The 14,220-nt window shown below is 58.2% G+C and overlaps 6 protein-coding genes across 6 annotated transcripts; 2 read left to right on the forward strand and 4 right to left on the reverse strand.

Moving 5' to 3' along the window:
- Positions 1-8: 8 nt before the first annotated feature.
- On the reverse strand, positions 9-727 carry B0H64DRAFT_397471 (uncharacterized protein). Its single transcript, XM_062803877.1, has 3 exons — positions 607-727; positions 483-526; positions 9-353 (listed from the first exon to the last, which is right to left on the reverse strand). Exons 1-3 carry the CDS (start codon positions 609-611, stop codon positions 28-30), a joined length of 375 nt encoding a protein of 124 aa, XP_062659648.1. The 5' UTR covers positions 612-727; the 3' UTR covers positions 9-27.
- Positions 728-845: 118 nt separating this feature from the next.
- B0H64DRAFT_164186 (P-loop containing nucleoside triphosphate hydrolase protein) lies at positions 846-4,013 on the forward strand. The gene has a single exon (XM_062798648.1). The coding sequence runs from the start codon at positions 1,064-1,066 to the stop codon at positions 3,644-3,646; it is 2,583 nt and encodes an 860-aa protein (XP_062659649.1). The 5' UTR covers positions 846-1,063; the 3' UTR covers positions 3,647-4,013.
- A 366-nt stretch (positions 4,014-4,379) lies between these two features.
- On the reverse strand, positions 4,380-7,183 carry B0H64DRAFT_374266 (cation transport protein-domain-containing protein; the record flags this gene model as incomplete). Its single annotated transcript, XM_062802325.1, has 3 exons — positions 4,380-5,303; positions 5,362-7,013; positions 7,078-7,183. 3 exons carry the CDS (start codon positions 7,181-7,183, stop codon positions 4,380-4,382), a joined length of 2,682 nt encoding a protein of 893 aa, XP_062659650.1.
- Positions 7,184-10,137: 2,954 nt separating this feature from the next.
- On the reverse strand, positions 10,138-11,377 carry B0H64DRAFT_360343 (translation protein SH3-like domain-containing protein). Its single transcript, XM_062801701.1, has 2 exons — positions 11,109-11,377; positions 10,138-11,008 (listed from the first exon to the last, which is right to left on the reverse strand). The coding sequence occupies exons 1-2, from the start codon at positions 11,266-11,268 to the stop codon at positions 10,440-10,442; spliced, it is 729 nt and encodes a 242-aa protein (XP_062659651.1). The 5' UTR covers positions 11,269-11,377; the 3' UTR covers positions 10,138-10,439.
- Positions 11,356-12,813, forward strand: B0H64DRAFT_442469 (uncharacterized protein; the record flags this gene model as incomplete). Its single annotated transcript, XM_062806647.1, has 2 exons — positions 11,356-11,404; positions 11,756-12,813. The coding sequence occupies 2 exons, from the start codon at positions 11,356-11,358 to the stop codon at positions 12,811-12,813; spliced, it is 1,107 nt and encodes a 368-aa protein (XP_062659652.1).
- Positions 12,814-12,917: 104 nt separating this feature from the next.
- Positions 12,918-14,121, reverse strand: B0H64DRAFT_417663 (cysteine synthase; the record flags this gene model as incomplete). The annotated part of the gene is made up of 2 exons (XM_062805257.1): positions 12,918-13,915; positions 13,995-14,121. 2 exons carry the CDS (start codon positions 14,119-14,121, stop codon positions 12,918-12,920), a joined length of 1,125 nt encoding a protein of 374 aa, XP_062659653.1.
- Positions 14,122-14,220: the final 99 nt, after the last annotated feature.

Consider the following 14,220-nt stretch of genomic DNA (forward strand, 5'->3'; position numbering starts at 1 on the left):
CCCACCAACCCTCTTCCGCAGAACCCCTCAACCCAGCTTATCAGCCTCCCGATCCGGGTCAAACACGGTGATCTTTTCCCCTTCCTTGGCCTTCTCGCGCTCGTCCTTGATCATGCGGCTGTCGACGCGGAGGTCGGCGCCCTCGACGCTGATGGCGGCCTTGGGCGTCAGGGCGTCCAGCACGAAGTGGTTGTCGCAGTGCGGGCAGTACTCGTCGGCCTCCTCGAACTCGGCCGCGTTCTTGCGGAAGCACTTGCGGCACTTCTTGCACGCGAAGATCATCTCGAACCGCTGCAGCAGCGGGTGCTCCTCCTGCTCCGAGTGGCAGTCGGGGCAGTCGAACCACTTGCGACCTGTGAAAGGGAGGGGGCGGGGGTTAGGTTGGAATTAAGGGGGAGGGGGGGTTAGGTTTGAATGAAGGGGGAGGGGGGGGGGAGTGTGGATCTGAGAAAGGGGCGAAGCTGGGGAGGTGGTGGGCTTACAGCATGGCGAGCGGACCGAGACTTGGGCGTTGAGGATGTGTTTACTGGAAGGGGGGGAGGGGTTGTTTAGCTGCGAGATCCAGAAAGGTAAACCTCAAAGGGGGTATGGGTGGGATGGACGTACCACATTGTGGGGATAGTATCACTAGACAGTAACGGAGGTGGTGTGTACTCTAGAAAAAGAAACTCGAATTCTTGGTGTTGCTGTCTTTACTGCCATCCATGGGAGTTGGAGTCGGTGAATCTGAACCCCGGGCCACTGCGGTTGTGGCGGGGTCCCGGGGAGTTAATTTAATATGGGGCGACTTTCGATGGACCCGACCCATAATTAGTAATTCGAGAAGGCCGAGCAGTCGCGCAGTTCAACTTCAAGGCTACCAGCGACTTCCACTGCAACCTTTAGCTCACTTTCATTGTTTTCTCATCAACATTAACTCGCCTTCCGCCTTCCGCCATCACCCACGCCCGGCCATCTCCGACCGCGCTCATACGAAAATAGTATACAAACTTTGCGATAGTGGACTATTTCTCGATTCGAGCCGGGATCGGATCGGAAAGACAACACCGCAGCGACGACGACGATGCCGCCGAAGCGAAAGGCGGCGCCGGGGCAGGGAAATGCGTCCAAGGCGGGACGAGCATCTGCTATGTCGACCCCGGGGCCAGCCACCCCGCGTAGTCTCGACAGCTCGATAATGTCCGATGGCGATGAGGACTTCGACGAGGATGTGACCGAAGCCCAGAAGGAGCGCGAAGCGTTGCTGTCCAGGGAGGCCGACGATTTCGTCAACAAGTTTACCTTTGGGGGCAAGCGCCTCCAAGGCCAAAACGACGAACTCGGCGGAGGGGGTAGGCGATATGATGCGGCGACGGCCTTCTTTAGGAAACGGGACTTTTCCCACCTGCCACTGAAGCCCGACCACCAGAACCGCCCGCTGTGGATCGACCCAGACAGTTGCACCGTCGTCCTCGAACGTTTCAACCCGCTGGCCGAGCAGGCGACCGACTTCCTCATCACAATCGCCGAGCCAAAGTCGCGGCCTACATTCCTGCACGAGTATGCCCTGACACCACACAGCCTGTACGCCGCCGTGTCGGTGGGCCTGCGGCCACGAGACATCATCAACACCCTTGAGCGTTTCTTGAAGACCTCGTTGCCCGATGTCGTCCGCATGAAGATTGAAGACCACACCAAGAGTTTCGGCAAGGTGAAGTTAGTCCTCAAGCACAACAAATACTTCGTAGAAAGCGTGGACGCCGAGGTGCTGCAGACCCTTCTCAAGGACAAAGTGATTGGGTCGCTCCGCGTCCACGGGTCCGGCGATATCACGACCAGCTATGCACCCACCATGGGTGGTCTTGTCATCCCGGGGACGCAGAATGCGGCCGGCGTCCACCAGGCCAATCTGAGGCAGGCTGAAAAGAAGCCCGGCGAGGGAGGGGACGCCTCCAACGAGGCCGACCTCTTCACCGCCCTGAATGAAGAAGATGACGACGACGATAAAGAAGCCGTCCATGCATTTGAGATTTCGGATGCCAACGTCGAGACGGTCCAGAAGCGCTGTCTCGACATAGGGTTCCCTATCCTGGAAGAATATGACTTCAGAAATGACGACGTAAACCCGAACCTCGAGATTGACCTCCGCCCCAACACCCAAATCCGCCCTTACCAAGAGAAGAGCTTGAGTAAGATGTTCGGCAACGGCCGCGCAAAAAGCGGTATCATCGTTTTGCCGTGCGGTGCAGGCAAGACCTTGGTTGGCATCACGGCCGCTTGCACCATCAAGAAGGGCGTTATCGTCCTATGTACGAGTTCCATGTCTGTTGTGCAGTGGCGCCAGGAGTTCCTCAAGTGGTCCAATATCAACCCGGACGATGTTGCTATTTTCACAGCCGAGAGCAAACAAAAGTTCTCCGGTAGCACCGGTATCATCGTCACCACGTACTCGATGGTCACCAACAGCCGAGAACGGTCCCACGACTCAAAGAAGATGATGGACTTTTTGAGGGGCCGCGAATGGGGTCTGATGCTCCTAGACGAGGTCCACGTTGTCCCGGCCGAGATGTTCAGGCGAGTCATCTCGTCCATAAAATCGCACTCCAAACTAGGGCTCACGGCGACACTGCTCCGAGAAGACGACAAGATTTCTCACCTTAACTTTCTTATCGGCCCCAAGCTCTACGAGGCCAACTGGATGGAGCTGTCGCAGCAAGGCCACATCGCCAAGGTGCAATGCGCCGAGGTCTGGTGTCCCATGCCGACAGAATTCTACGACGAGTATCTGCGTGCCAACGCGCGCATGAAGCGCACCCTTTACGCCATGAACCCGCGTAAGTTCCAGGCCTGCCAGTACCTCATCAACTACCACGAGGCCCGCGGCGACAAGATCATTGTCTTCTCGGACGAGCTCTACTCGCTCAAGCAGTACGCCCTCAAACTCAAAAAGGTCTTCATCTACGGCGGCACGTCCCAGGCCGAGCGCATGCAAGTGCTCGAGAACTTCCAGCACAACCCCGAAGTCAACACGCTCTTCCTCTCCAAAATCGGCGATACCTCCCTCGACCTACCGGAGGCGACCTGCCTCATCCAAATCTCATCCCACTTCGGCTCCCGCCGTCAGGAGGCCCAACGCCTGGGACGCATCCTCCGAGCCAAGCGCCGTAACGACGAAGGCTTCAACGCCTTCTTCTACTCCCTCGTCTCCAAAGACACCCAAGAGATGTACTACTCCTCCAAGCGCCAGGCCTTCCTCGTCGACCAGGGGTACGCCTTCAAAGTCATCACGCAGCTCGCCAACATCGAAAAGACCCCCGACCTCGCCTTCGCCACCCCCCTCGAGAGCCGCGAGCTACTACAACGCACACTGGTCGACAACGAGCGCGGCGCCGAGGACGACGTCGAGACCGACGACCTGTTCGGCAAGCCCGGCGGGCGGGGATCCGGCGGCGGGCGGGGCGGCAGGCGCGGCGGCAACGGCGTTCGCCGTACTGCTGGCATGCTGAGCGAGCTGGCTGGTGGCCAGGATATGGCCTACATCGAGCAGAACAAGGCGGCGAATAAGGCGCTCAAGGGCAAGGGCAAGAAGGGCGCTGGCGGGGACGGGCAGAGCAAGTTCTTTAAGGGTATTCAGAGGGAGAAGGATAAGAGCCGCGGGAGGGGGTGAAGGGATGTGCGTTTTGTGGATGGGGATGGGAGACGTACGTATGTACATACGATACGATACATATTGGATGGCGCTCTACCAGGTGCCGGTTTCCGTTTTTTTCTTTTGGTGTGTTTGTGCTAGAGGACACGAGGTGGTTGGTTGTTTGTATAACAAACATGAAACAGGACTGGGTTTGGTTTGGGGGATTCAACGAATACTGGCGTTCATTAGATTGGGCAGGGGTTACACTAAGTAATCATTCACCGTCAGAAAGAGCGGTTGGAGATTGGGAAGTATAGCGATTGATTATGAACACTCAATGAGCGATCGAACGGCTCAACCATCTGTCCCCCAATAAGACGGTGACGGGGGCCTATTGTATGTACCAACCCCTCCCGTTTCCCTTGCTAGCGAGCGATATTATGTACAAGGCGTGTAACAAAGCCGCCTGTATCCCTAGTATAACAACATCTATAACCGTGTAAAAAACCCATGCTTATGCTTGCCTCTCCAAACCCGATATTACTATCCAATACATTTCCTCCCAAACGCCCCGCTTCTCGCTGTGTCGATCAAGAACGACTGTGATGCATCCACCTCTATAATCACGTACTACCTACCCCCTTTCCCAAAATCCCATTACCCAAACGCGGTGCTTTTTCTTTATCGCGGCCAGATGTCCCCCCGACTTAAAAAACGCCTTGGAAGCCAGAATTCTATCCCTGAAAACCGCCTAGCGAGCTGAGCCGGCTCAGTCCTCCCCGGCCGAGGTGCGGGGCCGGTGTATGTACAAAGCAGGGTCGTACCGGCGGGTGGCGCCGGGCTCGGTGCGGCGCGAGCTGACGCGGGTGGCGTGGGACTCGGGCTCCTCGCTGTTCTGGTCGGTCGACCTGGTCCGGTGAATCTCGGTCATGGACGGGTTGATGGGGACGGCCGGGCCTGGGTGCAGCAGCGAGGCGAGGATGTTGGGGCGGTCGCCGCTCATGCTCTTGCGCCGGCCCACGCTGGAGCCCCGCGCGCCGGTGGCGGCCGAGGCGTGGGACTGGATCCTCGCCATCCGCGCGTCCGCGTCGGCCGCTTCGGTGGCATTGAGCGACTCGCTGGGGAGCATGATAGCGCGGTCGAGCCCGTAGGGCAGGCCGCGGTGCCGGCCACGGACCATCATGGCGATGATGACTAGCTTGCCGAGGACAGAGAACTGTGAGCAGAGCGACGCGTTAACACTGGGATGGCCCAGCGACATGCCGACGGTGCCGTAGGCGCTGACAACCTCGAAGAGAACGGCGAACACGGAGAAGTCGTTGGCCATGAGCTTTTCGCCCTCTGCGATGTTGATGATGAAGAAACCGATAACGATGTACCACAAGTCGAAGGACAGCTGCTGCCGCAAATGGGACCCGACGTAGGACAAGTCGGACTTTCCCGATCCCTCTTCGATTTCGTAGGTAGGATAGACACCCAGCGACTTTTCCTCGTACACATTCGTGCGGCGGACGGAGATGGAAATCGGGAAAACAGAGATGTACATCATGACCATGTACGAAAACTGGACAGCAGGGTGAAGGGCGGCGACGTTGACGCAGGAGAAGCCTGCGGTTCTGGTAGCAACGGCTTCGAAAAGGCCGTTGAGGACCTTGAGACCGGCGGGCAAATCGACAACAGGGGCTTGTCGGAGCTGTACGAAAGCATTAGGACCATGACCAACCAACAACCACTTAGGAGGGTAAACTCACATCAAGGACGATAAAAAACATGACGTCGAGGCCGTTCATGATTACGAGCAGCCAAAAGAGCCACCAAGTGGCGCCGGCAGGGAAAAGCAAAGTGAAGCATCGGCGGGGGTGGTCGAGTAGGAACCTTAGCTCCTCGTAGAGCCCAGTGCCGGGGGGAGTGAGGTACGACAAGACCCAGATCATGAACCGGAGCATGACGGGAAACGCGGTGTTGCCAATGACGATGAGAAAGCTCATCAGCAACAACGGCCACACAGCTGTGTTGAACGAGTTCATGCTGTCCGGGGTCAGGGTAAAGCCCAGATCCATGAAGGCCGAGCTCGATGTGAAGAAGGCCCACCAGGTCCTGCTTATGCCGGCCTTGTCAACGACCTCTCCGTAGCTATCCACGTTAAGGATCCAGGGGGCCAGCCCTATGACGCCCATGGCCGAATAGATCCAGAAGTAGCCCGTCAAAACTAAGGCCAGCGTTTTCAGGGACCTGTACTCGATGCCCCCGAGCTCCTCTCTCTGCTCTTCGGATAGGTCCGGAAAGTTGGAGTTACGGGCAATGGTAGGCTCCCAGCTAAGGTACGGTGTACCCTCGACTTTTTCCCTGGAAAAGGCGGTCCGAATTTTCTGGAATGATTGTCTGCGGGTTTTGGTATTAGAGGAGGTACCGGACGACTCGGCTTCCGTACTGTGATGCCTGTTGTCTGAGCGGTTCAGGATCCGAGGCTTCCGAAGCTTGAGGAACGAAAAGGCGTGGGCAGCAGCTTTGGCATCCTCGACAATATCGTCCGAGTCGGATTGCTGTAGCTTATTTCGGTCAGGTTCCTCGATTGTGATGGCCTGCTGGCGGCTGGCTGCTGCAACCGTCTGGGGTTCACTGTCTGTGGGCATTGTAGATGCTCCCGCTGGCGACAGACCGGCATCGGGCTCCTCGTCGTCTCCGGCCTCGACACGCTTCGGGCGTATGCCTCGTTCAGCGTCCCTTGGGTTCGGGATACGGAGAACCTCGTCATCACCCTTCCGTTGGCGCTCGACAAAGGCGATGTGCTCGCGGTCAGGCCGCACAGGGGGGAGTTTGAGGGCGCCCTCGCCCAAGCCGTCACTCTTGGTAACGGTGTGAGCAAACTTGATCTCCGGTTTGCGGGGTTCCAGAGTCTCGTCAGCGCTGTCCGCCCCCGGCTGGTTCGGATGCTGGGGCTTAGGATTAAGACGCTCCTCGTCCGACGGTGGCCGGTTGCCCTCAAGTAGAATGCCGTCGTTGGTGATGCGCGAACGGGTACCGTTGAGCATGACGGTAATCTTGCGGCCATTCACGCCTTTTTCAACATCGGCATTGTCGGGGTTCGCCTTTGTTTTGGCCTTGGAGAGAGTGCCTCTCCTCAAGCGGGCTTCGCGCGCGACGTGTTGGAAACGCTTCTCGAACCAGTACAGACGGAGGAAGACGACAAACGAGTTGATGGTGATGGGGTTTGCCATCATCGGCCACAAGTATAAGACGACTTGTTGAAAGGTGTTGAGCAAGTTGAGGTCGACCGTGTTCAAACCCGCTTGGGTGCTGGAGCAGCTCGCCAGGAGCAGAGCATCGATATAAGCGATGTTGCCTCTGCCAGAACCAAAAACGATAACAGATCCTATTAGCGCGAGGCTGATGATATAGAAATCTACACGGTGTTCAGTAGGCAGTTCTGTCTCGCAACCATAACGGCCCGTGCCGGAAATACTCACAGTGGGCTGAGATGAAGTTGAAATGCGGGTTCTTGGATATGAAAGCTGGTCGTAAGGCCTTGATCTGGCCAACCAGCAGGTCCTTTGCGTTGTTGAGGACGTCCATGGTGAATGACTATTTAACGGACAACGTAACGGAAAAGAGAGAAAGGTACTGAAAGGAGGGAAGGGGGCGTGAGAGCAAAGCGGGCGAGAGACAGAGAGTTGAGCGACAGGTGAGTGACGAGCAGGTCGGTCGTTGTTTGCAACCAGCCGGCAAGACTCTGTGAAGAAGTGCAAACACCCTGCAGAGCAGGAATCAATCGTGTTTGCGGCACGGCGCAGACATGACGGCGAAAGATGGCGGTATTTGTGCGCAGCCGTTTGGGGGGGAGGGGAGGAGGGGGAGGAGGAGATATACACAAGTCAAGATGAAAGTGTGGTAGGGAGATAGTCGATCGTGGTCGAGATAACGGAGGCCGGTGTAACAGGTCCCGAGGAGATATTGAAGAGCCGGCGGTCACCAGGAGGGTGTCACTCAATCGGATGGAAGAGCGGTGGCAACCACAGATGGGGGTGAGATGGTAACAAGGGTGCTATACGCAGTGATGCTGCTGTGTAAGGCGGGTGCCAGTGGGTGGAAGGTGGGTGAGCGGGTGAGTAAGGTATGTAGGTTGGGGGAAAGAGCGGGTGGATTTGAGATTTGGAGGGCTCGGATGTTCAATTCTCTCAGATTTGTTAGTGATTGTGACGGCTCCGGGGGCGGGCAGTGCAAGGGTCAGCAGGCATGCATGTGCAGGAATGGCTCTTTGATCCATTCTTTTCCTTGAAAGGCCCCGCCGCCTCAGCAGCGTGCAGTGAGGTGAGCAAGGAGTGGGGCCTGAACACCGGCAAGAGCTGCCCGTGTCTGTGCCAAGAAACTCGGCTGAGCAAGCCCAAGGTTGGCGAAAGATAAAAGCGGGGATTGAACCGTGTCCCCCCTGCTCAAAGATTTCCTTCCAAAACATTCCCGGGCAGCACGCACGTGGGAGACACGAGCAATATTTGAGGAGAACCAGGAACATCTGTGGACGCCATTTCCCTGCCAAGATGGGACGGTTGGGCCGCCTTTCTGCGGTGTGTGCGCGATTTCGAAATTTGGGCTGCCTGCAAGTTTCCCTTCTTGACTCGACAAAGATGCGAGGAGTGCGGGTGCGGGTATGCGCGCCTCCACCATGACCCCAAAGCAATCCCCGCGAGAAAATGGACTGCGGCGCCGCTAATTGTCTTGGCTGCGGTGGCCCCGAGAAACAACCAAGACCCTTCCAGATGCGGAAGCATCAGGGATTTGTCCCGGGTATTCGGAGGGCACGTCTTACCCGTGACACAACAGTCCTGCGCAAGTATTGCACTTTCCTTCGATGGAACGCACTCATGCACAACGGTTGCATAATGAAGGACGGTCCAACCGTCCGATGTACCGAAATCGCGGCTCGAAACAACGTGCCAACCAAACCAAACCGAAGGACCAGGGGGCCCTGCAGGATCCAGATCTTGACGCAACCCCAACAAGCACGCCAAGGGGGCAGGAAATGCCGATTCAGCCAACCAAACGCGCCAAGACGACGTTTAAAGAGTGGGGTCGCCCACAACTCGGAGCCTCCCGAATCCATTTCCAAGCAAGTTGACAACCGAATATTCGGCACCACTCGCCTACCAATTAGCTTCTTGTTGACCCGCGCTACCGTGTAGACCACCGTTTCAGAGTATCCGTACAGAGGAAGAAGTCTCCCATGACAGTATCATATATGTCGGTAGTTACCGGTAGTGACAGCTCATAAGTTCTTGGGAACTCGACGATCCTTCGGCTCCTGTCGCGACGTCGCACACAACCCAATACCTGCCTCAGCACCCAGGCACGTACCTTGTTACCCAACGCCCCACGCAATGGGATCCCACCCACCCCGAGCCACAGGTCTGGGTCTGTGATCATCCAGCCGCGCGGGTGAGAATGAGACAAACCACGGGCATATGCAGAAGGATCACAGACAACAGGCCCTGATTGTTTGACCTCTTGGGACTCGGACATGCGGGGTTCTGAGACAATGTCTCGAATTGTAACGACGCTTAGGGACTTTTACCCCTTGAAGGCGAGGGGGCCATGAGGCCTCACCCGGGGAACCGGGTCATGGAACTCCCGCGAAGGAACAAACTTGGAATGCCGGGATTGTGAAGGCGCTTGTCATTGGCCTTGAGGTCAAGCCCCGACATCAAGGCTCATGATCAGCAAGCCCGACGCTGCGTGGAGGCCCAATGACCAGCATATCACGCATACATAGGTAGGACACCGGTCATGGCCAGACATGCATGATGCATCGAGGCTTGTCTCCATTCGTATTCAGCTTACTATCAAGGTGTCTGATCTTCGCACTCTCAACCCAAACCCATCCCGCTGGGTCGTTGAATTAATTGGATGTCTCATGATAGCTCCTCGGGAAAGTGTCGGTTCGACGGCCGCTTCAAGTACATACAGAATGATTGGTGAAGGAGTAGGTGGTACATATATGTACATGGAACCGCTGAGCTTCGTCCAACGGGAGAGGCTGGGATACGGAACACTCCATTCGTCATACCTACCTCACAGCACGTATGTGTGACATTGAAAGATGTACTGCGGAAGTTTTTGGGAATATATCGAGCGCGGGTTTATCGGTATGTCGGGGCAAGACAGGCCGGTGTTAGGTGGTATAACCTGAGAGCGTGAGTTTGTCTCTTTTGGTAACAACCTAAAATAGCACAAGACAAGACCAGGTTCACGGTCCTGTTTAACATCACTGAACAGGGCCAAGATTGGCGCCATGGCGGGCGTCATCCCCAGCGCCCGATATCGGCATGCTCGAGGCCACTCGACGCAAACGATTGACCACAAGACTCGGCACCTTCCAATATACTGGCATCCGAATGTGAAGCCCTTGGTCTCGGACAAGTCCAAACGCATCCGTGCCTAATCAAGGTTTTTAATACATCCGAGCGGCGGTGGGAGAGAGAAGAATGTCATGGTTTGTAGCTGGACTAAGCTTACGGAGTAGTTGCTTATTAACTGTTTGCCCTGTGATAAGCGTTTCTAATGTTGATGAATATCTGCCCCTGGCTTGGTTGTAAACACGACCAGGTGAAACCTACCACTGCTCGATTATCGATCGCAGATGGTGGATGCGTTGCCTTTACCACCTTCCTTATCAGACTATGATAGCTAAACCTCGCTATACATCACACATGATCACACATTAGCAAGGCGGTGGTTTTGATCCCATCCCAGGTAAATAGTTCTATACATGGTATACACATCCGTCCACAGCGCGGACCCTTCCGCCGCCAACAATCCCCAACCCACCGCGGAGCACCTACTTCTTCTTCGCAGCCGCGCCCTTGCCCTTCGCCTTCGCCTTCGCCGCACCGGCCGCAGGCTTGCCGGTGGAGAAGACCTTCCTCGAGCGCTTCCAGGCAAACACCAGATCCTCGACACTGCCAAAGTCGTGCTTGGGCTTGCGCATGTAGGTGAGGCGGGCGCGGCGGGCGCGCTTGCGCTGCCTCTTAACAACCTCGATGCCCGCGACGTTCTTGTTGTAGATCTTGAACCACATCTCGACGCCGACCTTGGCCAGGTGGTTGCGCAGCAGGATGGCCGTGTCGATGCCGCGGCGGCGGATCGACAGGCACACGCCCGCGAAGGGCTCGCCGCCCCGCCGGTGCGTCACCATCAGCACGTCGCCCACCTTGGCCGCCTCGCGCGTCTTGGCGAACAGCGCCGTCCGCGCCCCCGTCGGGTCCATCCGCTTGATCTGCGCCTCGTGCAGCGACTGCAGCGCGTTGACCGGCGGGGGGGCCAGCGTGTTGCTGCCCGCCACCGTCGTGGCCGGGTAGACGGCGAAGGCGCTGCGGAGCGTTTTTGTCTTGCGGTCGTCGAGGCGGACTGAAAGTGGGAGAGGAAAATATTGTTAGATACGGGTGTAGATATCAGTGTATATATGGGAGAGGAGGAAGAGGAAGGAGAGGAGAGGATGGGTGCATACAGAAGCCGTGTTGTGGTGGTGGTTGTGGTGTCCTTGTCGTCGTCGTCTGGACTGCTTCGGAAGCCATGTGCCGGGTAAACATGGACTTTTGCTGCCTCGTTCGGCGTAGGCTTGCCTTGAGGCAGCCCAAAGGCCGTCTTGCCAATGGGGCAGCGTTCATGGTGAAGGAAATACGTGTGTCGTTGTTCAACGGCCGGCAATTCGACGATTCGGCGATCCGATAATTCGGCCTGGCGGCGTGCAAACCATGTTCGAGGTCTTGGGGTTCGACGAATGGCTTGCTCCAATTGGCTGTGGTAGGTCACGTCAAGGTGGGGGGTCCACTAAAAATTCCAGACGCCATGGATTGCTCCCGACTTGATGCTGCACCCGATATCGATTTGAATTCGGCCCACTTGAATCTAACGGCACCACATCAAACACCCTCCGCACGCAACCAATGTTCCTCGCAGCAACAGGGCCCAATGCCCTACGGGCAGCGGGAGTAAGGACATGTCTTTCCATAAGCAGCGGCATTGCCGTCCAGCCTAGGTGGCTGTCCACCTCCCCAGCACTCCGAGGCATGCCACACCCTCCCCCCTCGTCCTCGAATCGCGAACTGTGATTTGGGGGGATTTCGCAGTGCTAAACTAACACGTCTGCTGCAGCCGCCCACATTCTCAGCTTCGGCGAATCCTCCTCTCCCAAGCTCGCCGAACTACTCGACCACTACCGGACAATGGTCATTCTCCCAACATACCTGGCCCCGGACCAACGCAGGAAGATTTACAAGCAAAAACTCAAGCAAATTCTCCAGAATGACCCCATCACCATGGAAATCGACGGCGTGGTGCACAAGTTCCGGTACAGGAGCAAGGCGGGTGATCTCCCCAGCAGCACTGCCACGGTCAAGGAGGCCTTGGAACTGATCAGCACCCCGGCCGACTTGCACAACATCCCGCCGCTTCTCGCAGGGGTCGTCCGGGCGGGACACAAATTGCCGCTGTACTACTACAGCATGTTCCTCCGGCGGGCCGCGGCGCACAACCAGCTCCAGCTGATCATGGACTGCATCAAGACAGTCGACCGGACGGGCTTCAAGCTGAACCATTCCGCCATCATCAACGAGCTGCTCGTATACCTCCAGTGGCCGGCCATCAAGAGCGGCTGGAACGAGGCCAAGACCAAGAACGCGCTGAAGCAGGTCCGGCTGATTGTCAACATCCTCGAGAGCGGCAAGAGCCACGAGCCCAAGGGCGATAACGAGGGCGCGTTCCCCTACTACCGGGACCCGCAGGTCCTGGGCTCGCGGCTGCACATGGCGGCGGCGCGGGCCGTGCACCTCAAGGAGGGCAAGGACGACGACGGCCTGGTGGCCAGGTTCGCGCAGGAGCTGGTGACTCTCTGGCCCGAGGACAAGGGGCTGCTGGACCTCCAGCCGGACGAGTCGTACCAGAAGGGCGGGCCCATGCGCTACCTGCTCGACCGGAACGCGTACCTCTTCTTTGCGTCGCCCGTGCTGAACGGCTTGACGCTGGCCGCGCAGGTCGTCGACCCCGCCCTGGCCATGCAGCTGCAGAACCGGGCCGACGCGGTGGAGGCCGAGCTCCAGACCGCGCTGGCTGCGGTCGAGGGACAGGAGGGCAGGGGTGTCTCTATCTACAACTCGTTATTCAACCCGGAGGCGGAAGCGGGGCAGGCGGCGGAGGGCGAGGAGGAGGCATGAGATGAGCGGGACATGGCTGGGGCGTCTGGGAGGTCTGGGCTGAAGCTATGTACATTGTAGATATATTCTATGTATTTGTAACAAAGGCGTGCGCGCGGCGCTGGCTATGGCAGGACGATGTACTTTTGCAGATGCGCCGGGATGGCGGACAGCAGCTTCTTGGTCTCGAGCCACTGCCTCGAGAACAACCTGTCGGCATACCGGTACGCGCCGTCGGCCAGCACCGTCACCACGGTATGCCCCTTGCCCAGCTTCTCGGCCACCTCCTTGGCGGCGACCACGTTGAGCGCGGAGCTAGCACCCAGGTACAGCCCTTCCTCGTCCAGGCACCGGTACACCATCTCGATGCTCTTCTCGTCGCTGATGTGCAGCGACCCGTCCACCAGCTCCAGGTCCGGCGCCAGGTTGTCCGTGATGCGGCCCTGCCCGATCCCCTCGGTGATGCTCGACCCCGTGCGCTCGATCAGCTTGCCGCCCGAGCTGATGTACGAGTGCAGCACGCTGCCCGGCGGGTCCGCCAAAAAGCTCTTGACCCGCCCGCCCGACGCCTCCTTCAGGTACCGCGTGATGCCCGCCAGCGTGCCGGCGGTGCCGGTCGAGCAGGTGAAGGCGTCGACCTTGCCCGCGGTCTGGTGCCAGATCTCCGGGCCCGTCGTCTCGATGTGGGCGCGGCGGTTGGCGACGTTGTCGAACTGGTTGGTCCACACGGCGTTGTCGAGGCGCTCGGCGTGGCGGCGCGCCTGGTGGTTGTAGTTCTGCGCGTTGTCGAACGCCACCGCCGGCACCGGGTACACCTCGGCCCCGAGCAGCCGCAGCAGGTCGATCTTGCCCTGCGACTGCGTGTCCGGCATGTAGATCACCAGCTTGTACCCCTTGCTGCGGCACACGTGCGCCAGCCCGATCCCCGTGTTGCCCGCCGTCCCCTCCACTACTGTCCCTCCTGGCCGTAGCAGCCCGCGCTCCTCGGCGTCTTGGACTACGTAGAGGGCGGCCCGGTCCTTGACTGACCCGCCTGGGTTCATGAACTCGGCTTTGCCTAGGACTTCGCAGCCGGTTTGGTTGGAGAGGTGGTTGAGCCGGATGAGCGGGGTATTGCCGATGGCTGGGCGGGGAGGCAGGCCTTGTTAGCTGTGTAACCAAAGAGGAATGTCAAGGAGGGGGGGCTTTGTAAATCTAGTTACCTCCAGTCAAGCCTTTGGCCACCCCTTGCGCCCTGGACACTCCGATCAGGTGCTGTGTCGGCTCGGCGGCGGCGGTGGCTAGGCGCTGTGCGCTTGTTGCGAAGGTGCGGGCGCCGTGACGGAACATGGTGGGCAGATGGTGCGCGCTGTTCGGAAGGCCTAGAGTTGACGCCCGTGGGTGCTCTGGAGGCTCTGGAGGCTAGGAAGAGTGAGAAATAGGAACTCC

This window comes from Chaetomium fimeti (assembly GCF_033439085.1).
Source record: "Chaetomium fimeti strain CBS 168.71 chromosome Unknown B0H64scaffold_4, whole genome shotgun sequence".
Classification (NCBI taxonomy): Eukaryota; Fungi; Ascomycota; class Sordariomycetes; order Sordariales; family Chaetomiaceae; genus Chaetomium; species Chaetomium fimeti.

Bases quoted from the DNA above. Each gene is read 5' to 3' on its own strand.
- B0H64DRAFT_397471 (XM_062803877.1), bottom strand. The intron at 354-482 runs GTAAGCCCACCA...TCCCTTTCACAG, and splicing joins CTCGGTCCGCTCGCCATGCT to GTCGCAAGTGGTTCGACTGC.
- B0H64DRAFT_164186 (XM_062798648.1), top strand. From the start codon at position 1,064: ATGCCGCCGAAGCGAAAGGCGGCGCCGGGGCAGGGAAATGCGTCCAAG.
- B0H64DRAFT_360343 (XM_062801701.1), bottom strand. From the start codon at position 11,268: ATGAACGCTGCCCCATTGGCAAGACGGCCTTTGGGCTGCCTCAAGGCA. The intron at 11,009-11,108 runs GTATGCACCCAT...TCCCACTTTCAG, and splicing joins ACCACCACAACACGGCTTCT to TCCGCCTCGACGACCGCAAG.